The sequence below is a fragment of the Linepithema humile genome, chromosome 1 (genome assembly GCF_040581485.1).
Source record: "Linepithema humile isolate Giens D197 chromosome 1, Lhum_UNIL_v1.0, whole genome shotgun sequence".
Lineage (NCBI taxonomy): Eukaryota > Metazoa > Arthropoda > Insecta > Hymenoptera > Formicidae > Linepithema > Linepithema humile.
The window spans coordinates 8059135-8087054 of NC_090128.1; the positions used below are offsets into that span (position 1 = coordinate 8059135).

At 33.0% G+C, this 27920-nt stretch overlaps 1 protein-coding gene, 1 long non-coding RNA gene and 1 pseudogene across 3 annotated transcripts; 2 read left to right on the top strand and 1 right to left on the bottom strand.

Annotated features, from left to right (window-relative positions):
• Positions 1-1469: 1469 nt before the first annotated feature.
• LOC136999991 (uncharacterized) lies at positions 1470-9119 on the bottom strand. Of its 2 annotated transcripts, XR_010890310.1 has the most exons (3): positions 6300-9023; positions 3795-6142; positions 1470-3558 (listed from the first exon to the last, which is right to left on the bottom strand). It is a non-coding gene; the product is annotated as an uncharacterized lncRNA (long non-coding RNA). The 2 variants fall into 2 exon arrangements; XR_010890307.1 differs by having other exon boundaries at positions 1470-6142; positions 6300-9119.
• A 1726-nt stretch (positions 9120-10845) lies between these two features.
• On the top strand, positions 10846-12694 carry LOC105670719 (uncharacterized; annotated as a pseudogene).
• A 2509-nt stretch (positions 12695-15203) lies between these two features.
• LOC136999989 (kinesin-like protein KIF16B) lies at positions 15204-24272 on the top strand. The gene is made up of 3 exons (XM_067355403.1): positions 15204-15536; positions 20587-20887; positions 23955-24272. The coding sequence occupies exons 1-3, from the start codon at positions 15490-15492 to the stop codon at positions 24051-24053; spliced, it is 447 nt and encodes a 148-aa protein (XP_067211504.1). The 5' UTR covers positions 15204-15489; the 3' UTR covers positions 24054-24272.
• The last annotated feature ends 3648 nt before the right edge of the window (positions 24273-27920 follow it).

Below are 27920 nucleotides of genomic sequence, written 5' to 3' on the forward strand. Positions count from 1 at the left end.
GTGCAGTTCCACTAAACAGTGGTTTTCAATTAAAAAAAAAAATGTAAAATCGGAGTACGACCTTATCAATATTACTGATTGTGAGAGATCAATAGCATTAAATTCGATTTATATATTTAAATAAAAAAGGTTAGATGTCGCTTAAGATTATCATTGCAAAAATTTCAATATATATAAATAAAAATATTAAAAAATATACATATCTCTTTATTTCAATATGTAAATAAAAAAATTCTAATATTACAAAAACCAAAAAGGAAAATATATTGAATAATATGTATAAAAAAAGATCACTTAAAAATTAATGTCAAATGAGATTTACAATAAATTATATATTAATTATTATAATAAAATATGATTGCGTAAAATAGATAACTATAATTAAAAATTCATAATTATTATCCCTGAATTTATTATTTTTGGAGTTATTATGCGAGTGAACGTGTATGCAATAGCAGCCCGTCATATTGAGCGAATGCATATTTATCATTCTATAGAAATTTCCAATATAATATGGACAGTCTCATACATATGCATTTATTGACCATCACCTAACGTGCAATATACATATATATATACATATATATATATATATATATACATTTATATATATACATTTATGATATATTGTAGCAAATAATAAGTATATAAATATAATATTTTATTTTATATTTTATTTTTACTAGATACATTAGCGCGCGCTACGCGCGCTGTTTACTTTATACTTTTACGTTATACTTTTACTTACAAAGACATATACATTATAACTATATCTTTAATAAAATAATATCACCATTATTTATATATTATTAAATCATTATTATTGTCGCAATTAATAGCACTATATACAGCTTATACTATGTACTACACTGAAAAAAAAATAGTTGAAATAACCATAATTTCACTAAAATTTATAGTAAAAAGTTTCATTGTTTCTCGGAACCATGCAAATAGGATTATATAACTAGTATTATAGTAGAATTTACTATAAAAATGAGTATTCCGACTATAATTTTTTTACCATGCAATTATAGTTCATTTTATCATCGATTTTTTTTAGTGTACTAATTTAACACAAGTCCTGCATTTGAGTGTAAAAATGTGTAAAAATTAATTAAACTTGTGATTAAGTTTTTACATAAATGTACCTATAGAAAAATATAAAAATAAATAATTGGACTGCACTTTGAGCGAGCATTTATTAAACCAATAGAATTACATCTTTGAGAGAGGTCAGAAAGTATTTAAACAAAGAATTCAGAAATGTATCGAGATCCAAAAAAAAACATTTTGAATATTTTTTATAAGACACCAAAAATACATGCATTAACCTCAAGCCGTATATAAATCATACGTAAAACTTAAACAGATATATAATTAACATTAAAATTTTTTAACTTCTAAAACTATTTGAAATAATTATAAAAATTAAATTACGTTAACAAAAAATTAATAAATATATATAAATGTTATATATTGTAATTATTTTTATAAATACGCTAAGTATCTCGTACATTTTATAAGTATAGTATTACAAAATGATACAAAATGCCATGTGTTGACGCAAGAACAAACAATTCCTACAATATATTCTACCTTTAAGTAATGAAATAACACATTTTTTCACGATGAATTTAATTGTATTATGATAACTGCATCATGTATCACATAAATATTTCTTGAACAAATGCAATTTAAAATTTAAATTGATATATTTCACCCACAATTAATGCATTACATTCGAAGACTTTTACAGAAGTTACAATAATAAATTCACATTATACACAGTACGAAAAATAATAAAAATATATAAAAAAATAAACATACGTAAAAATGCATAAAAATTAAATTATAATATAAATTGTCGGTATTTTTCTCTTTACAGAGAAGTCGATGATAATTTCATTAATTCGTTTCAGTAAATAAAATTAAGAATATAGTTTACAAAATTGAAACATCCCACACAGCACAAAACATCGTATGACATTTTACACTAAAAAAAAGAATAGTCGAAATAACCATAATTTCACCAAAATTTATAGTAAAAAGTTTTATTGTTTCTCGGAACCATGCGAATAGGGTTATATAACTAATATTATAGTAGAATTTACTATAAAAATGAGTATTCCAACTATAATTTTTTTACCATGCAATTATAGTTCATTTTATCATCGATTTTTTTTCAGTAAATCATTTTTCAGTGTAAGGATATTTCAATGTCCTGAAGTAATCGTCAGAACATTGAGATACCCCTAAGACGTCATAGGATGTTTTGTGTTGTATGGAATAGTACATAATCAAATTTATAATTATAGTTAATAAATTTTAGAAATGTCACTTTGTTATGTATAAAACATAGATTTGTAATCATATTCATAATTTTATAAACCAAATAATTATACGTCAGAGCTATATACGCCACTTTTATTATACAGGGTGTCTGGCAATAATTGCCCCACCGGTCATATACAGGTAGAGGAGGTCAAATCGAGTAGAAAAGTCCTTTACCATTTTTTAATTTTCATAATAAGTACTGAGTAATTAACGAAAAAAGATCGGCGAATCCGCGCGAGTAAAGCGCGCGCGGTGAGAAGGACGTCCCACTGCTACGCGATCACTAGGACACAAGGATCTAGCGTTACGCGCCGCTCGTATGTTGCCATTGTCATTTGTAGAGCGCTCCTCTCAACGCTTCATCGCGCGCCTAGTGATCGCATAGCAGTGGGATGTCCTTCTCGCTGCGCGCGCTTTACTTGCACGGATTCACCAATCTTTTTTCGTTAATTACTTAGTACTTATTACAAAAATCAAAAAATGGTAAAGGACTTTTCTCCTCGATTTGACCTCCTCTACCTGTATATGACCGGTGGGGCGATTATTGCCAGACACCCTGTATATATCTTTTAGTAAATTAAAATCGTCAAAATCAAGACTGTCATCATTGCTGATTGTGATGCTATTTGGATGTCTTTACCATCATTTGCATTGTGTAATTCTGGAAGTGGATAAATATGTAAAACAATTATAATATTTACGTAAAAAAAGAAATTATTTGGTTTTGCTGTGATCACTATATTGTATATTTTTCATAAATTAACGCGATTTGAAAAAGATAAAGAAATTAATTATACATACTAATATTAACAATAATATCAAGAAAACTTACTGCCATTTCTTTTATTCAGCTTATTTAACATGCCAAATGATGTTCATCTTTAATATGGTCACTGACATGAGTTCTTATAGCAACAGATGTGATTGTGTGACAAATATTACACTCTACTTCGAAAATCATGACTTTTGGTACGTACTCCCATATAGCCAACTTTGAAATGTATGTTATTTTAACAGTTTTGTAGAATACGTTAAGAAGAGCGTTAATAATCTTTCAAACTTTTCGATAAAAATAATATGTTCTTATCACAAATAATGCATTTCACGCCAATGAATGAAAATATGTAAACTTCTTGATGATTCGTGTAAACTTTGGTATTTTTTTAGGAAACAATAAATTTTTTTTCATGCATTTTTCATATGTAAAGATTATAAGGTGGACATCTAGTTAACAAAACATAACAACCTTTTAGTGACACAGATATAATGTCCGTTTGAATTGATGTAACGCGTTCTAATGAATCAACTGTGTTATGGGTTTCTTGCGTATTTTTCAATTGGTCCAAATGTGTCAATTTTATATGATAATTGAGATTAGTATGAATAGAAAGAGATAAATTATTGTGACAAATATTACACTCCACCACAAAATCATCTTTTTTTGAACAATATTTCCATACCCAACTTCGATATATATGATTCTTCCGTTGTTCTTCTGAATGTGAACTCAAGTGATTTTTTTCAGATTCAAATATAGACAGAATAGTTGCATCACAGATAATACATTGTGAAAATGATTTGTTTGAATACTTGAAGTACATCCATTGCCATTTTATTAGTTTTCTCTCATTTTCGTATTTCCAAATTTCTTTATGGCGTCTAGCTACATGTTCTTCAAAGTTTGCGAGGTTTATATAAAAATATTTTTTTTCACAAAACATGCACTGTGCTATAAAATTCGCCAGTTTTATATAATATTCCCATATATGCTGTTTAGTAATAATTCTTAATGACATTATGTCCGTATGAAGTGATTGGACGCGTATGACTGAATACGATACGAGAATCTTTCCGTCGAAAAGTATAAAAATGAAAAAATAGTTTGTTATTTTAATGTAAATATTGATACAACGGCCAAATCTAGCAATGATCGAAACATGCGATGACATTTCATGGCGAGTATGTGTACTAATAACATCTCACCGAAAGAGTCGTTGCGGTGTATCTTCTATATATATATAAAAAAATTATTATGGCTACATCATAAAAAACGTGTATCTTTTCGAATTATTTATACTGCGTTAAATGCAATTAATATGGTATACTTATTACAGAAATAAATAGATATGACTGACTGAAGACATATCATTGCATAAAAAAATTATTACGTGTATGCGTTTATTCATCTGATTTATTTTAAAAATATGAACATTATGAGTGTCGACTTTTTTGTCAATTTTTTATTACAACATGTCCTGAATTATTGGTTTAAATTTCGTATTACATTGTTTTATTCCTATTTATTATAATAATAACAGTAATAATAACAGTTTTTAATACTTTAAATTTAATTTTAGATGCTCGTATTCCATGATGGCTTTCATGATAGAGAAGTAGATTAACAATAAGTAATTTTATTGAACTGGACACAAATACGCGCTAACTACGTGCAACTATTTGTGCTCTACGTGTGCTTTTTAATTTCTTAGTTACAAAGAATTATATATTATAATTATGTATTTAATAAAATTAGTATTATAATATCACCGTTATTTATATATTATTATTGTAATTTGTAGCGCTATATATCGCGTTATTTAACACAAGTCATATTATTTACGGATAAAAATGTGTAAAAATTACTTAAACTTGTGATTAGGTTATTGCATAAATGTATAGTATAGAATAATTAAAAAATGAATAATCGGATTAAATTTCGAGTGAAGATTTTTTATATTAAGTCAATAAGAGTTGTATCTTTGACATACTTCAGAAAAAATTTAAACAAAGAATTCGGAAATGTATCAAGATTTAAAGACTTTGAATATTTTCTATAAAACGTCAAAAATACATGCATTAACCGCAAGCCGTATAAATCATGTGTAAAATTTAATAAAACGGTTATACAGTTAACGATAAAAAATTTTTTTACTTTAAAACTATTTGAAATAATTATAAAAATTAAATTACGTACGTTAAATAAAATACGTGGGCAAAAAATTAATAATTATATATAAATGTTACAAATATTGTAATTATTTTTTTAACTATGATAAGAATCTCGTACATTTCATAAGTATAATATTACAAAATGGAACAGAATGCCATGTGATTGACGCAAGAACAAACAAGTACTACAATATTCTACCTTTGAGTAATAAAATAACACATTCTTTATGATGAATTTAATTGTATTATAATAAATGCATCATACAAGTATCGCATAAACATTTCTCGAATAAATACAATTTAAAAATTTAAAATATACTTCACCGACAATTAATGTATTATAATCGGAGACTTTTACAGAAAAATGTTTATAGACTTTTACCAAAAAATTTTTTTACGGAAGTTATAATAATAAATTTACATTATATACAGTACAAAAATTATATAAAAGAATAAATATGTAAAATTAAATTATGATATATATTGTTGGCATATTTCTTTTTACAGAAAAGTCGATGATTGTTTCATTCAATCGTTTCAGTAAATAAAATTGAGAATATAGTTTGCAAAATTAAAATATAGTATATAATAAAATTTATAATTATAATTAATAATTTAAAAAAATGTTATTTTGTTATTTATAAAACATAGATTTGTAATCATATTTATAATTTTGAAAACATAAAACAAATAATTATACGTCAGAGCTATATACGCCACTTTTCTTACATATATCTTTTAATAAATTAAAGTCGTCGAAATCGAGACTAACATTATTGATGAGTATGAAGCTATTTGGATGTCTTTACCATCATTTGCATTGTTCATCCATCATTTAAATTTCTAGGCGTGGATAAATCTATATAAACAAGTATAATATTTACGTAAAAAAAAAAATTACCTGATTTTGCTGTGACCATTGTATTGTATATTTTTTAAACATTAAACGCGATTTGAAAAGAATAAAGAATTTAATTATACACAGTAATACTAACAATAATATCAATAATACTTACTGCCATTTTTTTTATTCAGCTTGCCAAATAATGTTCATCTAATTAATTTGACAAATGGTGTTTATCTTTAATATGGTCATTGACGTGAATTCTGTACTTCTAACATCATGAATTTTGGTATGTACTTCCATATAGCCAACCTTGAAATGTATGTTGTTTTAACTGTTCCTTAGAATGTGAGCGTTAGTGATCTTTCAAACTTTTCGATAAAAATAATATGTTTTTATCACAAATAATGCATTTCACGCCAATGAATGAAAATATGTAAACTTCTTGATGATTCGTGTAAACTTTGGTATTTTTTTAGGAAATAATAAATTTTTTTTTATGCATTTTTTATATGTAAAGATTATAAGGTGGATATCTAGTTAACAAAACATAACAACCTTTTAGTGACATAGATATAGTGTCCGTTTGAATTGATGTAACGCGTTCTAACGAATCAACTGTGTTATGTGTTTCTTGCGTATTTTTCAATTGGTCCGAATGTGTCAATTTTATATGATAACTGAGACGAGAATGAATAGAAACAGATGAGTTGATGTGACAAATATTACATTCCACCGCAAAATCATCTTTTTTTGAACAATATTTCCATACCCAACTTCGATATATATGATTCTTCCGTTGTTCTTCAGAATGTGAATTCAAGTGATTTTTTTCAGATTTATATTTAGACAGAATAGTTGCATCACAGATAATACATTGTGAAAATGATTTGTTTGAATACTTGAAGTACATCCATTGCCATTTTATTCGTTTTCTCTCATCTTCGTATTTCCAAATTTTTTTATGGCATCTAGCTACATGTATTTCAAAGTTTGCGTGGTTTATATAAAAATATTTTTTTTCACAAAACATGCACTGTGCTTCAAAATCCGCCAGTTTTATATAATATTCCCATATATGCTCTTTAGTTATTTTTCTTAGTGATGTTATGTCCGTTTGAAGTGATGAAACGCGTTCTGACGAACTAACTGTGTCTCGTGGTCCTTGCGTATTTTTTAATTTGTCCAAATGTGCCAATTTTATATGATAATTGAGATAAGAATTTATAAAAAGAGATAAGTTGCTGTGACAAATATTACATTTTACCGCAAAATCATCTTTTTTTGTACAATATTTCCATACCCATTTTTGATATATTTGTTTCTTTCGTTGTTCTTCAGAATGTGAACTCAAGTGATTTTCTTCAGATTCAAATATAGTCAGAATAGTTGCATCACAGATAATACATTGTGAAAATGATTTGTTTGAATACTTGAAGTACATCCATTGCCATTTTATTCGTTTTCTCTCATTTTCGTATTTCCAAATTTCTTTATGGCGTCTAGCTACATGTTCTTCAAAGTTTGCGGGTTTGATATAAAAATATTTTTTTTCACAAAACATGCACTGTGCTTTAAAATTCGCCAGTTTTATATAATATTTCCATATATGCTCTTTAGTTGTTATTCTTAGTGATGTTATGTCCGTTTGAAGTGATGAAACGCGTTCTGACGAACTAACTGTGTCTCGTGGTCCTTGCGTATTTTTTAATTTGTCCAAATGTGCCAATTTTATATGATAATCGAGACTAGTATGAATAGGAAGAGACAAGTTGTTGTGACAAATATTACACTCCACCGCAAAATCATCTTTTTTTGTACAATATTTCCATACCCAACTTCGATATATATGCTTCTGCCGTTGTTCTTCTGAATGTGAACTCAAGTGATTTTCTTCTGATTCAAATGTAGACAGAATAGTTGCATCACAGATAATACATTGTGAAAATGATTTGTTTGAATACTTGAAGTACATCCATTGCCATTTTATTAGTTTTCTCTCATTTTCGTATTTCCAAATTTTTTTATGGCATCTAGCTACATGTTCTTCAAAGTTTGCGGGTTTGATATAAAAATATTTTTTTTCACAAAACATGCACTGTGCTTTAAAATTCGCAAGTTTTATATAATATTTCCATATATGCTGTTTAGTAATAATTCTTAATGACATTATGTCCGTATGAAGTGATTGGACGCGTATGACTGAATACGATACGAGAATCTTTCTGTCGAAAAGTATAAAAACAAAAAAATAGTTTTTATTTTAATGTAAATATTGATACATCTGCCAAATCTAGCAATGATTGAAACATGCGATGACATCTCATGGCGAGTATGTGTACTAATAACATCTCACCGAAAGAGTCGCGTTGCGGTGTATCTTCTACACGAATATACGATTTTGTGAGAAATAATGCACAATTATTTTGTTATCTATTTGTATCAAATAAAACTACTTTTAAATTATGACTATATAAAAGAAATTATTATGGCTACATTATGAAAAATGTGTATCTTTTCGAATTATTTTTACTGCGTTAAATGCAATTAATATACTGATCACAGAAATAAATAGATATGACTGGCTGAAGACATATCATTGCATAAAAAAATTATTACATGTATGTGTTTATTTATCTGATTTATTTTCGGAAGATGAACATTATAAATGTCGACTTTTTTGTCAATTTTTTATTACAAGATGCCCTTGTTTAAATTTGTATTACATTGTTCTATTTTTATTTGTTACAATAAAAACAGTAATAATAAGTTTTTAATGCTTTAAATTTAATTTTAAATACTTTTCTCTGATAGCTTTCATGATAGAGAAATAGACTAAGAATAAGTAGTTTTATTAAACTATTCACACAACTACGCGCACTACGTTCGTTATTTAGTTTTTTAATTACAAAGAATTATGTATTATATGTTTGTATTATATATTTAATATGTCTTATATGTTTAATAAAACTAATATTATAATATAATATTATTATATATATATATATATATATATTATTATACCATGATTATCGCAATTTGTAAGAGCACTATATATCGTGTTATTTAACACAAGTTCTATTATTTACGTATAAAAATGTGTGTAAATGACTTAAACTTGTGATTAGATTATTGCATAAATATATAGAATAATTTGAAAATAATTAATCGGATTAAATTTTGAGTGAGCATTTATATTAAGCCAATAAAGTTGTATCTTTGACATACTGCAGAAAAGATTTAAACAAAGAATTCAGAAATGTATCAAGATTTGAATATAAGACTTTGAATATTTTCTATTAAACACAAAACAATACCTGTACTAATTGCAAGTTATATAAATTATATATAAAAATTAATGTTTAAGCAAAAAAATCTACGTCGTTTAGTTTCTCTTTTAAATGTAATTTAACTACTAACCTTCTCAAGGTATGAACTGTGCAACTTTCGCCGCTCGATAGCACCGCTTAAACGCACAACGCGCATCAAAATAATCAATCAGTGCGGAAAAAAGGCAACAATAAAAATCTTACGTGCTTTTCTTAAGATAGGATATACAATACTTATGTCTGTCAAAAAGTCTTGTGTGCACACGCACAGTGTCTTTTTTTCTACACATTTATTATGTATATTCATTACTTTGACATAAAATGCGGAACGTTCATTGACGCAAATATTCTTAGCGCAAAATCTCCCTGTAATAAAGTCGAAAATCACTTAGCGAGATAAAAGATAGACCCGCCTATTACTTTCCTACTTTCTACACGCTCGTCATGATTACATAGAATATTCGTAACTACATACTACCCTTGTGTCATTGGCGCAGAATCTGAAATGATCCAACCAGCCCAAAGTTTTTATCAAAAAAGTATCAATCCATCGCTTCATTAAAATATTGAAAACAAATGCAAAAATATTGTTCGACTAAAATATTATACATAATTTTTATGTAGAAATTCTAAAAATTATATAAAAAAGAAGAGGATATATAGCAATGCACTTCTTTTTACACTGGAAAAAAAATAAGTTGACGTCTATGCACTCATGGAGAAGTTTGCACCGTCCGTTAGCGAGAGTTCTGAACTTCGGGCATTATGCCACCTACGAGAGCGATATCCGGTCGTTATCTCGTCGTTCGCACGATTGAATGTCGAGAATGCCAGAGAAGAAAAGATTGGCACTTTCGAGATTGGCACGTCAACTTTTCACCGGTGAGAGACCGCGAATGATGGACTTCCGGCTTTTCCGCAGTCGTGGAACGTCACGAGTCGCGGTAGCATCGAGGAATTCAACTGATAGTGAGCTAGTGAAAAGAAAAGAATGGAGTATCAAGTGTGCGATAGTGAAAAATACGACAGCTTAATCCAACCTATTATGATAGTCGCCAAATTGATCTGTATTTGGTTTTTGTAGAAGGCCATCAGCGCAGTGCTGTTCAGGATTTGTCATCATTTACCTTGGTTGTTTTTTATGATATGTAAAATTAATATTTTAGTAAATAAATTGTGAATAACATTTCGAAATACAGAAACAAAACATACTTTACACAAAATTAATTTTAACGAAACTGTATCAATTATCAAATATACTGCATTGATCAAATATCATTATCAAACACTTCTCGTAAAACTTTTTCATAAATAAATAATTATTTCACGTGACTTTTACACGATCGCTCTATAAAATCCAACTTGAATAATCTAACGTGTTATATATAACGTATAACTTGTTTTGACGTGACTGCGACGGCCGACGTAATTTATAATCTTGACGATTTGAATGAAATGATGGAATGCACTTTAATCTGCTTCGCCTTTTATCTCACCATAATACGCCTCGTCGTCTATACGCTTCATCGAAAGGATGTACTGTATGTGATTGAAATCATGAAAGAAGACTGGGTTTGGTCATCTTATAAGGACAAGATTATTTTGAAGAAGAAGTGTCTTTTTACGTTCCGCCTCATAAAATATTTCATAACTTTCTCATGCACACCAATTTTTGAGGTATGTGTAAAAAATTATGCGTAATTTATTCGATACTTTTTGCTATAAATAAAACATAAATAAACTAAAAAAATACGTAGTGTAACAAAATTTAAATGTATAATAATTTTCTGTGAAAAAAATTTGATCGGAAATCTGTTTATAAATTTTTAATTCTTTGTGTCAAATATTTTCCTAATGTTTTTAACATAAAGCTTAGAGATAAATTTTTTATTCGTAACGTTCGTAATTTATAACTTTATAGTATTATAATATTAAAAACTTTACTTTGATTTTTAGTGTAAAGTGACATTAGATCATTTTCTTCTTTTCATGATAAAACTTTAGTTCTGTCAAAGCTACAGTTTATTGCTCTACTTTGTACTTTGAATTTCTATCTATGCAACTTTTTAATTAAATCTCTTGCTAAATTGTACCTGTAGAATAATTAACTGCAAGTTTGTTCAAATGTAACTGCATATTTTCTTGACAAAATAATGTTTAATGATAACTTTTAATTACAAGCGACGTTCAACGAAATAAATGTTCTCAAACGAAAAGAAACTTTTCTACAGATGTCTATCCTGTGTTTCAAAGAATAACGATAAATTGACGAAACACGCGATATGCAAAACGTGCGATACGGCAACGCAAACTGCGTGATGATTAACGCTGACATTTGTAGTTTTTCCGAATTCTACTTTTTCTATTTTTTTTCTTTTACTTTTTTTAGTGCGCTACCACAATTGTTTATTACTGCTTCGTAAATGTTGCGATAGTGCCCTTACACGGGAAATTGTTTTCCAATGGCCGTTTCGCTTTACGAGCCTTTCGAAAACACCTGCACACGCACGTATACGATACATAGACGTTAATCCCTCGACTTATTTATTTCTCCGATGCGCGAGTAATTAAATTGTCAATAAATTATTAACAATCATGGAAAATTAATTAGAATTGAAAAGGAATGCACGGCGCAACCAATAATAATCAATACTGACAATGAGTAATAATAACAAACTAACAATCGTGATCCAATTATCTCAGCTTTCAATTCTTCGATTCTTTGCAAAGTAAGTAACTCTATATGTGTAAACAACAAAAAATATTTAATTAACGATCGGTCATTTAATTGATCTAACTGGTTTCAAGGAATTAATAATGCTCGACTAGATATATTTTCTGAGAGCTGAGAAGATTCTTCCCTTTTTCGGGGTCATTTCTTCATCAATCAGACCGTCTCGCCCGTCTACGAGTGTATCTACGTTTTCAATATAATAGCCGGCTGCTTCGTGGATGGCGCAATAACCGGCGCTACCAGCTTCAATCTCGTCGCGATAACATACGGTCGGCAAAATTCGCCGTGTTGCGAAGGAGACGATCAGTAGTAATAATCTCGACGCCAATAAAATCATGGTCGACTGTATTAAATGTCATCAAAATGTTATCACGTGTGTGTCGATATTACATTTCAATTACAGATAATATTTTCGGATTCACTGTTAAAATGCGGATAATTTATCAAAGTTTGATAAGATGTAATTTTTTAAATATTTAGAGGATAAAATTGTCTGGCAAGATATCAGCTAGGTATGCTTTAAATGAAGAACTTATGTAAAATTTTACATTCGCAAATGTATCAATTTATCTGCAATATTTATTATTTGTTTCTCTTAAAAAAGTCGCAACATGTTTGCAATAACTTTCCTTATTTCAGACAATTTCATTAATGTCGTAGGACACCCAGACAACATGCATGTCTTAGAGACATCTGAAAGACGTCAAAAAGGGCATTTTTTCACGCGTGTTGTCTGGGCAGTTTATTATTAGCATCGGTTTGGTTTGCTACGCGGGATATCAAATCACTTCGGTGCGTTTGCTAAAAAATGCTTATTAATGGACCCAAAGTAACATTACTATCAAATGTTGCTCTAAATAATGGAAGATAAAGTACTCGATCGTTTTGAACTCTGCCATCCTCGAGCTTTTCATGTTTAGTTTCAGTGGAAACAGATTAATAGACGAATATTACTCTATATACGAGTATATACTCTATAATCAAACATTACTCAATTAATTTGCAAGTGCTGATTATTTGCTCACAAAGTACTGGATTATTTTATTGTCCAATAATTAATTGCGTTTATGTTGTTATATGAGTTTCCACTTAAAATTGCCATAATTCTTTTTTCGATTTAACGATGCCAATATTTATCAAGTGCAAGAGTTTTAATAAGCAGCAAAAGACTCAATGCACAGTAATTGCATCGGCCGATTACCTATCGCATGTATCTTCGTTAGTATACAGTTCACTGATCTTACAATCGCCTGTAATTAATTTACGGCCAACGCTTGCAACGAGCAGTGCGACACCGTGGGCGAATCGGCTTATCATAGAATTGGATTGGCAGTGGCAGTTTCGGTCGAAGTCTACAGATTGTCATGATACGGTCGATGCCAGGATCAACCGCCGCGAAATTCTACAATATGTCTTTCGGAAACCTTTCTTAAGTGAGTGATTTTATTATTATATCAAATGTTAAATATATTTAATTTTAAACGAATTATATTATCAAAATCTAAATAAACCATCATCCACAAATAATCATAAACAAAATTTCACAAAAAATATTATACATTTGCTAAAAATTTATTCAATGTCCAATAATTTACAGCGCGTCGGTTTTCTAAAGATTAAAATAAAAAAGTGAAAAAAGAATGTATTTATTTACGACAAGCTGTTGAATACGAAAGGGATGATTTCATAAATCTACAATTTTGAAACGAAATACGTTGCGATAAATGGACGCGTTGTTTGCAGGTGCTCAACATATCTTTCTGCTACATGATAATTCTGATGACTATGAACGAAGAGTAAAAGATCAGCGGTGCTGGCAATCGCGGTGCGGGATTCTATCTCACACACGGAATACGCTAGTCGATCCGTTAGACCGAAAATATCATGCGGGGATCAAAGAGGGCCCTGGTCTGAAAGTCGCGGCGCACTTTTAAGAACGCATAAAAGACGGATGAAGCGCCTCAAGGGGACCAGGATGAGAGCTACACACTGCGATACACGGCGAAATGGAAGAGGCATATGAAAAGGGGGGACTGCGATAACCCGAAAAAAGCTTCTCTGCCGGCTGTCCGTATTCTCTGTTAAATGTGAGAGATGTTCCTCTCTCTCGAGCGAACGCAGCACAAATTGCCTTCTGATTAATTTCCCGTCGATAGACACTGTTAAGCCGCGCGCGCCACCCTCGCGCAACATACTAACCCAGTAAACTCCGCTAAACACCGAGACACGCCGGCTATTATGCTCTCGTTGTACAATACGGCGTAATCGACGGCGCCGCAACAGCGACAATTTGTTCTTGCCCGTTCCACTGCGAGGTCGGTTCGTTAAATTGCAGGATAATTCGTAAGTTGCGATTTAGTTCGCGACAGATTCAAACGATGTCGAGAATACGTATCGAAATTAGATCCTCTGTTAGATCACTGAGATATTAAAAATTTTTCTAATATTTCTAAAAATTTCGATTTTTCGGTTCTGCGATCTTTAAATTCTTGAGAATGCTTAAAATTCTGTCACTTTTTTTAACTTTTTCAACTAGTAGGTTCTTAAATCTTTATTACCTCTTGAACTCGTAGTTTCAAAGGTCGTAAAATCCTTATATTTTTAGACGCACGAATTCTTAAACTCTTGAGTTCATAGATCACGACGTCCTTGCACTTAGCTCCAGCTAGCATTCATATATCTCGCGCTCACGGATCTTTAAATCTCTTCAGGGATCTTAAATCCCTTCGACAACAACAAACTCTGACAGCGCGAGCAACACGAAAAACTCTCCCTCTAAGCCCTAATTATGGAACCGCCGTTGTCTGGCATCTTATGGAACGCCTTGTACACATAATTCACCGGCTCGCGGTGCTCTTTTTTCCGGGCTGGTGTCGTCGGGGGCAAAGGAGTCGGGTAACGTCCGGGCGAAATGGCACGATGAGTTCAGTCGAGGCACTCGCTCACCAACTTACTCGCTCACTCCTGGTGGGGTAAAACCACGAACGGGATGGTCTCGGGAGCGACTCGAGGGTATTTTCATCGCGGCAGTGCAACACGTGCACCCGGTGCAGCCGGTGCACGCATTCGTCTTGATTTCTCTCGTCGCCGGTTCAAGCTACTAAATTTGTGGCGGTGGCGAACGGGTCAAGCGAGCCGCCGGACGATGTGACTCGCGTCGGTGATTCGCCTCTGCGTGTCTCGTCATCGCATTCAGATCGACGTTTATCGACAACCTTAGCAAACGATGCCGTTGGAGAACATCAGCGAGACTAAGGCGGCCGGATGATGTCATTCGTTGTCGTTCGCGACATGTTAACATGGCGAATATCAAAGTGGCCGTGCGCGTGAGACCGATATCTGCTAGGTGAGTACGATGTTTCTTCCCGCTTTGACGAAATATTTATCTTTTCGCAAATATTGAAATTAATCACTGAACAAAAAGTGCAAATACAATTTCCCAGAAAACAATAATTGCAATATCATTGTTTTCATATTGTCTAATAAATTATTATTACATAAATTTTAATTGCCGTCACATAAGCTGTAATTATACATTTTTATATGTTACACATGACAACAAAATTTAATAAAATTATCATTTTGACATAACATAGTTATGTGATATTTAATAGAAAATTGATTTTACGAAAATCAGGTATAAAAGAATATAAAGCAAAATATGTTCATATCAATGGTGTGCTTTGAGATATTTTGAGCTATGCGTGTCGCTAATAAGACTGTAAGCTTGTAATAATTCAATTCCTTTTTAATGGAGTTTTAAATCTCTCAGAATCATATTTCAGCGGCGAGTTATCGTGATGCACCAGAAAAATTCTATAAATAAATTAATCTCTGCTGTATCATTTTTGCAAACATATCTATTTTTAATAAAAGAAACATCTAGATATGTATTTTGTGGCACATAAAAAATGCTTTATTAAAAGTGTAAAAAGAATCACATTTATTATTAAGGATTACATTTTCTATTCTTTTTTATGTAAATGTTGAGATTTAAAAGTATACTAATATATGTCAAGGTTTATCAAATATTTTAGGACTATTATTTTCAAACATCACAAGCGTGAATCATCACAGTAAACTAGAAGAGCAGAGAACCTCTTTAAACAATAAGGGTACTAAAAAATATCGGTAACACTTTCTTGCAGCAAGTACCTCTAATTTCTATTTCTAGCGAGGTTCAAGGTTTATGAATCTTTAGTTTACAAAATACGCTCATTTCTTTTATATCAATCCGAAAAACTACACGAATTGCAAACATCCTTTCATATGGCAATTTGAAACATTTGAGTATTTTGTGTTGTAGATTTTGCAATTTTGCAATATTAAATTTTTGTATTATAAAATCTTAAAAAAACAATAAATTCTTTAGACAATCCAATACTTTAAATTCTTAAATTCTGAAGTTTTTAAATTAGATTAGATCTTTGCGTCCTTTCTCGAAATTTTTACACCTTCAAATTTTCGATTTACGCACTCGTGCGCGATTTCTCCGCGCAAACACTTATGAACTCGTTTCTATACTTAGACTACTAGAGTGGCGGCAAAAAGACAACCGCACGCGCTCGTCCGCAGGCGGTAAAGGCGACCGGAGTGGAGTCACCGGAAGCGCAAACGAAAGCAATTGAGCGTCGAGAACTTGAGGACCTTCTGGGAAGGTTTCTGTCGCGAGTTATTGCGCGTTTATTCGCACTGCAAATCGTAATTAAAGTGTGATTCATTGCGCCGGTGCACCCGGTCGCGCTGCGCCAGCCGAATAATTTAGAGGTGCTTAATTGTGGATCTCCGTGGCCTCGGCTGTGTCGAGAGAGTTTAGTACTCTCTTTCTCTTGAATATTTCAGTAACATACCTCCGGCTTTCATATTTCGAGCAAATAAAATTATTTTCCAAAGTATGCCAAGTACGAAAAATGTAAATAACAATTTTAACCAAGTTCAGTTTTCGGAAAAGTTACTTATGGATTTTCTAGATTTCTGCTCCTTCGCACGATCGTATGAATCAGGCATAACCGGTATTTAGGTCTTAGCCGCGAGTATTTAAAGGTACAGAATGGGGTCTCACGGAATTCGTTTGCAGCAGGAAATGAATGTTTCGAATGAAGATTTCGCGCCGAAACCTATTGCACATGGCCATGTGAGGAGTGTTCGGATTTCGCTTGAGCTTTATTTATTTAAATATGTAAAGCTTACATTCGCACCACGTGTACGTTTGAATCAATAGATAGATTTTTAATTCTTAGTTAACAGATTTTTGAAGACATTCATTGAAATTTAATAAACATACAGATCTCTAGATTCGTAGCGTCTTGAATTTTTAATTCCCTAAATTCTATTGTAAGATTATTAAATTTTTATATTCTTGGATGACAAGATATTTAAGTCCTATATTCATCTGTCTGTCCTGATCACTTTAGCTTTATGCATAATTAAGGGAAGATTTATGAATTTTAAAATTTTTTAGTGCAAGAAAAAGAGATTATAGTCTACAAAATCTGCTTTAAATATAACGCGTTTACGCATTCGCTTCATTGCACGAAACGCTTTAATTTTCATGGCAAACAAAGAGAGGCATCGTTATTGCTTTCGACTGCGCATAAGCTTAATGATACCGAACGCGGGGTCCGCACCGAAAATACTCTCATTGACTTAGCGTGGGGTTTGGTCGCATGGGGGATCGACAGCAGCATCATGGCTTTGTGACAAAACGCAAGGCGACCTTACGTTGACAGCTGGCGGCGCATCCGTTCCGTTTATAGTTGCCTCCGCTTGACAGGTACGCGGCGTGTATCGCCTTAACGCGTCGGCATTGTTATTTTCGTGCGCTACGGCGCCAGAGAATTGAGGATACGCGCGTCTCTTTTATTACATCCATCGGCCAATGCGGCGCGAAATGGGATGGCGCAACTCCCAAAAGTGCTCATAAATCATAAATCCATTAAGCATATAACGAGACAGTGGTTTGCCTTTTCTGCAAGAACAGCATGTTATCAATATTGCGCTCTTTATCTTTGACATAAAAAATTATGATGACGTTATGTATTTGTTTTTTCTCTAACATAATTCAAGAACGTTTTAATTCAACGTTTTATTTAGCAATTTAATAATTTTATCCAAAAATTTAGGAATATACAAAAGTGTAAAATTTAAATATGCAAAATTATGGATCAATTGTGACAAAAGATGAGCTGCCCGAAGAGAGAAAAATCATCTTATCAATCGAGGCTTAGTAAGAATAATACTTTCCACGTCCATTATCATATAACCTGTCAACAACTCCGTCTCTCGCAAGCTTCTTCTCTCGAGGGATTAAAGCGCGAAGATAAATAAACAGAGCGGAGATGAACTAACAACCGCGTTCTTGTTTGTATCATAATATCATAAATGCCATACAACATCTGTTGCATGTACTTTAAAAAGTGTTGACTTCGCAATTACTTCATTATTAATTTTACAAAATTACTTTACAATGGCAATTATTTTATGTATTTTCATACTGTACGCATTAAAAGTGAAAAATTTGAATAATTTTGACGCAATTAAACGTGAAATGCAGTCGTACCTTCTCAAGTTAATATCACACTGTTTCAACATTAAACGTACAACAAAATAAAAATGAGACATTATATAAATCATAATTATTAATATCATAAATTTTTCATCCCTCACATAATTTTTCATTTATGTAAGTTTTTACTATTACATATTCTGAAATTATCTTTGTTTTTTGTTAGATTAGATTCTTTTGAAAATACACGGTCGGATTGTCTCTTGCCTGCACAACATATTAGCGAGAACTTTGTTTGCGGTTAAAACGCGAATCGCGGCACGAAATCGTACCGAATTCGTTCGATTAGGACGAGGGTGAGTCTAACAGGGCCGACAGTATCACGCAAAAGTTGGGGTTAAAGTACTGCATTGCTCTCCTCTGGCACCCGCGTACGCCACGAGGATATATCGCGTATATAATCATGCTGCTATCTGTCGCGGCACGCAAAATAGAGCGCCACGCGACACCGACTGACCCGAAAACACGATCATCCGTAATTCACGATGTAACGTGATTTCCCCAGGACTTGTTGCATGTTTTTGGATCGAAAGACATCTTGAACTTTTGGACCTTTGAATCTTATGAATCTTTTATCTGTGCGATCTTTAATTTTTTTTAATTGTTGAGAGAGAGAGAGAGAGAGAGAGAGAGAGAGAGAGAGAATTTTTACATTGTTAGATTAATCCATTTTTGAACCATATTAATTTCATATCATTTATGTGCAGTATACAAGATGCATAAAAGATATTTTAATAATGTAATTTACTTTTAATTATTAAAGATAAAGTAGAAATAATAATGTTATTAGATCATTACACGAAAACTTAATTTCTCGAATTTATCTATTTTTTGATCGCACATTAACATTTAATTCGCGTGATACGTGAATTTTATCAAATATAAAGATAAAAATACTTGTCGTGCACAAAACATTTAATGCCGCAATTCTAAAATTAACAAAATATTAAAGCTTAAAGGGGATAATTTTTACAAAGCAGTCGGAAGCGCTTTGAGGAAATCGGGCAAAGCCCTCTATAAAATAACACGGGAGGTGCACACCCCCGTGTGAACGCGACGCACGGTGTATGCATCGTCGCCGCTGCCGCCACCGCTTTTCGATGAATCGATTCCGATCCACGAAGCATGAAAAAATGTGCTTGGCAAAAAAAAGAATGAAATAAAAAAGAACGGCGGGAGCGTAACACGTGCTGACGAGAAAGGAGGAAAAATGATGCTGGCTTCGAAAATGTTGGCGAAGCTGTTTGCAGTGCCCGCGCGCGTTCATTGACCCTCTCGCAAATATTTGCCACGATTTCACCCATTATTCCTCATTTGATCGGTCGATTCTGCGAAATCTTTATGACAGAATAAGTTTTAATAATGTTTTGTAGCTCCGAAACGTAACGCTTTTCGAACTATTTGAATACTCTACATTCTTTAAGCAAAAATAAAGAATCTTGAGTTTTTTAGATTCTTAAGGTTTTGGAATCTTTAAATTCTTAAATTTTTCGAATTGTCGGATTCTGAGATTCTCAAATTTTTATATTCTTTAATTTTGGAGGATTAATAAACTCGTATAATACGTGCTCAAAAATGTAAAGACTGTAATCAAGACGATGATTTCTTCCGGCAATAATCTCTGTTGACTGCTTATAATATAATTATCCTTAATTATGCATCCAATTTTGGGTAGTGTGGAAATTTAGAGCAAGTGTCACACACTTAAAAAAAAGACAAAAAGAAAAAATTAATAATAACAATTTCTGAATTTTTTGACTTTTATATGTATATATAGATTCCTAAATTCTTCATCTATTAATATAAGTAATTGCATCCATTTTTTATGCAGGGAATTAAATTTGACGGGATCGGAAGTGGTGGTCTGCGCGGAACCGAACGAGATTTCACTAACAAATTTGAAGATATCATCGAGCAAGGCCGGGGACAGTCGTGAGAGGACTCGTAGATATGGTTTCGATTATTGTTTCGACTCGTCGGATCCAAAAGCGAAGAATTACGCCACTCAAGCGACGATCTACGAGACACTCGGTCAGTCGATCCTGGACGCCCTGTTTGCTGGATATAACTCTTGTTTGGTGGCTTACGGACAGAGCGCATCGGGCAAAACCTACACCATGATGGGCACGAAGGTATAATCACGTTGTTGTTTTATTATAATTTTCAACTGGATCGTTCGAATTATATCGTTGGAATTTAATAAACGATCAACCGCATATTTAATTTTGGCATTTTAGTTTGCATTAACAGACACAATGCAAAATATATTCAAGGCTCACGTATTAAGATAATTTTAAATATTTTTGTTAATTGTGAAATTTCAAACGCGTTTAATTATAATTTACTTGACGCGGATCCTCAATAATCGAACACATGAATAATTGAGCGTTTAGCTTATTTTGACTTTATAATGCGACACGTCACGAAACGCACAAATATGTGTATTAAATAATAATTTATAAGCATATTATGGGTTATTATGAAGTATTATGTTACATATTTTATCGATATATTCATAATATAAATCTTTGTTTTGATGTCGGTTCTAAATAAATAATGGATCAAAACATTTGATTATTGAAACATACACAAGTATACTATAAATATAACATTGAATCAATATTTAAAAAAAAAAGAAGAAAAAATGTCTATATTATTAAAAATATTTTCTATTGATTTAAAACCTATTTAAGAATCTTGTATTGAAATTTTTTGTTCGACAACATCCTATATAGAGAAAAACGCATTTGCGATTTCGAGCACGCCTTCACTACCCGTTAAAATATATTTCGCATTTTATGTCTATTTTATCAACGTTATTTTTGCACGGCAGCTTTGCAGAACTCTTTTACCATCTGAATAAACCAGTGATGATGTGTTTACGGGTCAACGTGCAATGTGCAAATTGTTTCGATTTATCTCGTAATAAATCTGATTGGCACTTTATTTCCATTTTTGCGAGGCATAATAGACCTCTTCCATGCATCGCCGACCCCGTGTCCCGTTTCGTCAGTATACGCCAGCGGTATTATTTTCAAAAGCAAATCGCGTAGCGCACACGCACGAGCCGAATTATTTTGATTTATCTCGCGTTTCATTAATACATCACGAAACGTTATTCTCTTTTTTTTTTTTTTTTTTTTTTTTTTTTTTTATTTCCCGCGCACAATGCGGCAGTGGGCGCAATCTATTTGCTTTTATTCCAGCCGGGCAGCGTTTTGTTGTCATCAGCGTTGCACCCGTTGACGTTTTCGCAATATCCACGAAAATATCCGTGCAAAATATGTACGATCCAAAAGTTTCCGCTCGCGAATCCAATGGGCCGGTGCGTTAATTAATTTCGTGGAAAAATCTTATCAACTTTTTAACGCGTTTCTTCGCGCGCGAACATCATGCCAGATAATTAATCTTCCCGTCCCTTTATGTGTACAGAAAAAATCTCTGTCCCCGTCGGCGATAATTTGCAACTCACTCGTACATACATGGATTTTGCAATCTGCAAATCTGAGGAACAATATTGCCACGTTTATAACGAGACCGTGTCTGGCATGCTGGAAAAATCGATGATAAAACACTGTTGGCTCATTATAAGCAAATGTCTGTGTAATTAACAAGCTGTTCATTCCCGCAATATCGTCGACAAATTTGATTTTATTAAATCACCATGATATATCTGTTGCAAGCTGGTGTACACAAATTGTGCATTACAATTGTACACTACATAAAGCCGCTGTATAAAGGAAAGTGTCAATCGCGAGTTTTTCAAAAAATTGAAAAGTTAACATGTGTTTAAAACAGTATTTTATGGAATTCAATCTCTTTTCCCATTTTCACGATTATCTAATAATTAACAATAAACATCAATAATTTAATAAATTTTGCAAATATAAATTCGTATCATACCTACAATTTGTATTAAATATATTTTGGAGGAATATACATATATTACCTAACAACTGATCCCACATCCTTTCCAATAAATAATTATAATTGAATTCGATTGTACATGCACTTGCGTTGGTTTGTCGTTTGTATTATTTACCATTGGCTTGTAGGATATGAATTACTTATTATCGTATCGACAAATCAAGTAAAATTGGCGAGATGAATTTCCCAGGAAATATTTGGCTTTCATCAGCTCTAGCACTCTCATACAATAGCCTCGCGAAACTAGATGTTTTGCATTCTGCATAAACCGGCCGATGCATATTTAGAGTCCAAACAGCATCGACCTGATTATCGGTCCTCCTCCTCCTCCTCCGCCTCCTTCACCCTCCTCCCGCAACCAATCCCATTCGCGAAATTATCATATCGCATCGTCGACTCTAATTGGCCGACAAGAGAGAGAGAGAGAGAGAGAGAGAGAGAGAGAGAGAGAGAGAGAGGGAGAGAGAGAGAGAGAGAGAGAGAGAGAGAGAGAGGGAGAGGGAGAGGGAGAGGGAGAGAGAGAGAGCGTGGCATCCTCGTTGTAGGATCGAATCGACGTTCCGTTTCTCGTCCCGAAAATTTCAAACAGTAAATTGAAACTGTTTTTGCGGAATGGCGCTTAATTAAATTGCCCGTCGGCCTCCGCCGGCGTATTCGCGTGCGGTCCGGGGATGTGTCCGGATGCGCGTGGGGACGCACCGTGCGGCGGCGAGAGACGAGGATGGGACGAGCAGACTTTTAAAAGCGCAGCACGTGTTGCGGCCATACAGCGCACTCGTTTGTCGGGGTTCAATTATAAAAGGACGCTTCGAGCGCTGGTTAATAATGCATCAAATTTCGAAATTGACAAGACCCCTCTTGTTAAGGCGTCGCGCGTTGTTTCCGGCCCGAATAGGCTTTATTGTGCGATGCCCCGCTCACGTTCTAAAGAACAGGTTCTTTCTTTTTATCGAGCTCTCTCTCTCTCTCTCTCTCTCTCTCTCTCTCTCTATTTTGCATTCAAATTATTTTGTATTTTATGGGAATGCTTATTGCATAAAACTTCACTCGCAGAACCCAGTTAATCCATCATTAATATTCGAAATGAATCTTCTCACGAATAAAATTACTTGTTCCATGTTTTATGACTTTTCTTTAGCACCTTTAGATAATGTTTCTTAACGAACTAAAATATTGATAAATAGCGGTTATTTGAATCAAATTTAGAGCATTCTAACTTTTTTAAATTTGTAATAATCCTTTAATTGGACATGATTATTTTTATTTTTCCAGGAGGATCCAGGGCTCATTCCACGGCTTTGCGAAGGAATTTTTTCGAAGGTCGAACAAGAGAGTGGACACGAGAGGATCTATCGCGTGACTGTTAGGTAAATGCATTGTCCGATAAAAACTTTTTAAATTGCTCTCGGGAAAAAAACAAACATGCGTGTGAAGTTTGTAACGCAAATCCGCGACTTCAAAAGTAGATTTTCTCGTTTTGTGTCGCTCGCGTAAAAAACTGAATGTGACCGCACGGTGATTTAAATTTTCATGTCCATAGATTGTACTGTTTTGAAAAACAATCGTTAGAAAATAAAATATAATATAATATTCCTGATTATTTTAAATAATATTTTAAGTAATTATTAAATTATTAAATTAATAACGTAAGACATTATTTCTTCATTATTATCAGGAATTATGTAATCCCCGATATCCTGATACCGCTAACGCGGCTAACGCGATAAGAACGCCGACGAAAATTGTAAGTTCTCTCCGATACCATCGACAGGGAACTTTTCGATCGCCACTTAAGATGCTCGAAGTATTCAGATACTTTGTACTAAGTACTTGGGAAGATACTTGCGAGCCACGTTGCACGTACCTTTCCTTTTACCACCGGAAGTTCGCCGCAGCTTACCGCAGCCTCGATGAAATCTGCTCGCATTCTTTTATTTCTCGCGCAGCTGCCCGCTGCGGCGCCTCCGCATTTCCCTTGACTATATTAATCCTTCCCGAGCGATCAACTCTTATAAGCTTTTTCGTTCTCTTCAATTCGGCAAGTTTCAGCGCGAAATTAGAAATTGCGTATAATGTTTGCATTTTCTTATGAAGCGAAAAATTCAATAAGCGCGTAAAATGCTTCAATAAGATCATCGATTTTCGATAAGGTGAGGAAAAAATTTCAAACTAATTCTTCACGTATATTGAACAATCAATTTCACTATAACATTGATTAACATTGATTTGTTTGGAAAAAAAATATATTCAATTTTATTTAAGTATTTGTAAATTATTAGCTAATAAAAAATATTATAACATTTTAATTATATAGAATAGTATACGATACAATTAGTTATGAAAGTTATAGCATAAATTTGTTATTAACAATTGATAGATTATTTATTATCATATTGTCGTTGTTCGTACATCTTGGAAAATGGTAAATTTAATCACGCTGCAAGTCGAACAGATAGCCTTCGGAACGCCGATAACCTGGCCGCCTTGATAACTGTGGGAATATCAGCACCCTCGGTGCCCTTTGCTCGCAAACACCACATGAATACACGTACGTGAAATGTGGATACAGAATGATCGAAAAGTCACGAAACTCAAATGTATACGTGATACGGTATGCGGTGCTATTTATAGAAGTATTTAAATAATATAAAACTGTTATTAAAACATATGAATGTTTGTCCAACTAAACTGCCAAACTAAACGTAATTTATTCATTTTATTTTTACAAACATATTGTCGAAATAAAAACGAAAAAAAATTGTAGATGCAGTTGAACAGCAAAGCTATAAACAAATTTATTTTGTATATTTTAATATATTTTATAAAATCGTAAAGATGTATTGCGCTGTCTGTCGTAAAACACTGACAAAATTGAAATATATCGCTACATTCGGCAGCAGTGACAATTATAAAATAATGAAATATTTGACATTAATGCATGATATAAATGCATGATGTAGTATGTAATATTGAAGTTGTACCAAATCGTGTAACGAATTAACTGCAAACCGCGCACAACTTTCGATCACCATTACATGCTAGCTATCGTCAATAACATTAACGGCTTTCGGTCAAGGCCCGTCAATCGGCGTACTTTTATCTATTATCCTCAATAGCTTCAAGTTCGTTCCTTCCGTGTCGACGGCGTCGTTTGGCGCCTAATCGCCACCGCGAATTGCAAGCTCCGTTCGTACTCGCGATACGTGCCAGTAAAACTCCCGCAAGTATAATAATGACAAATTGATACTGCATCGAGTAGCGGTGGGATTCGCAAGAGTCGTTTCGCGTGCGCGTCGATCTATCGCCGTCGGCGCGCGGATTTACTATTTATTCCGCTTTAATCGCGTTCACATCCTCGTCCCACGTTCCGAAACAGCTCACATTCGCGGGAACAAATCGCTCGCGATAATTGCCAATCGGCAAAAATCCGCCGAGACACACTGCGCGCAGTTCGTGACGCGAATAAATGGACGGTTCGACTTCGCGTATTTCTGGCAGTCGTTAAATTCGGCGCTAGATGAAATCGAAGATTAGTTTGAAAAAAAATAGCTGGCATAAATTCAATTCTTCGATAATTGATCACTTCGCGAGCGCATCGAGGAGACAAGCTCACTGTGATTTGATTGTGACAAAGCTTTCAAATTTTCTAAATTGGTCCGTTTTTCAAATTTATCTTCATCTAAACATTGTTGGGAGGAGTTTCGATATTTTTGATTTAAATACCAGAAAATATAGAAATTGAATATCGAAATATAGATATTGAATCCTTTAACATTGCACAATTTGAAAATGTAAAAATCGAGATAAATATCCTCTGGACGAGAGGGAGGGAGAGAGAGAGAGAGAGAGAGATGCATATACTTAATTATCTACAGTTCCTACATAATTACTACCATTCTATGGTAAATTTTCTTTAGTGCACGGATTGAAGAGAATCTAGGAAAGAAAGTACTGAATAAGGTGAAGGGTTGCGGTGGGTGGTAGTGGAAGGGAGAGACGATAGACGTAGAGTCGAGTTTGCGAGTCGCGAGGCTTGCAAGCGCGGTCTGTTGGCCTGGATGTGTCTTGCAAGCTCAGTGCCCCGTGACTCGCAATCCTAGACGGACGCAATCTCGCTGCAACCGGGTAAGAATGCACCACGAACGTGCACCGTCGAATTTCCATTTCTTATGTCTCGCGTATTGCGACCGAAAAACACGGCAAGCTTGGCTTTTTAGAGACGTGACCTCTCGACACGTTGGTTCTAGACGCAGCACGCTAGACAATCCTTGGATTCTGTAGTCCTTGGATCCCTGAGATCTTAGAGTTTGAGATTCTCAAATTTCGAATTGCATTCCACGTTTGTGGACCTCTAAATTATAAAATTTTTGAATTCTAGAATTTTTAGGCTCACGCGTTTTAAAATTGTCAAAACGTTGTATTTTGAAATTCTCCAATTCTACAACTTTTTTTCGAATTTAAATATTTTCGCTCGTTGGAGATTGAATTCTAAAATCTCATTTCAGTTTTTAAGTATTTATATCCTTAGATTCTTGTTAGATATTCTGCTTTTGCTTCTTTGATGGGCTTGAATCCTTGAATCTTTCTAAATCACGTTACACTTCGATTATTGAACGATGCTTCTTGCTTTTTTTGTGCGATCTTCGCGGAACGAGGTGAAGATAGGCCCGCGAGGTTCGATTAGGGTTGCATGTGATTAGTACACTTTCTTTATCAAATAAAAATGTGTAAGAAATTGTTTCATTTATGACTCATATTTCATGAAACGGGAAGTTTTCCGCGTGTATCAAATAAAATATAAATATTTTGTGACTGTGATGTTTTGAAAACATTTCACACACAAAATCGAGTCAAATATATATGAAAATAAATGACAGAACATTATCGTTGCATTACGACACGTTTTTCAAAATCATATAAAAAATATAAATCGTTTCATTATCGTCGTTATTAAGTGCGTATAATTTTGCAAATAAATTTGAACGAGTTTGTTCGCGTTCAATTAATATCTCTCTCTCCTCCGACAATTAAGCGAAGCATTTTATTGCGCGCAAGAATAATCGGTTGGAGAGATAAAGTGTAAATGATGAATGCTCGGTAATGAATACGATTGAAAAAATATTCACAAATATTCTCTTTTCTATTAAATTTATTTTTCCTCTTGATAAAATAGTGGATCAAAACGGATCTACCGGTGCGTTACGAGTAATGATAAATCGACGATATATATGTGGAAAC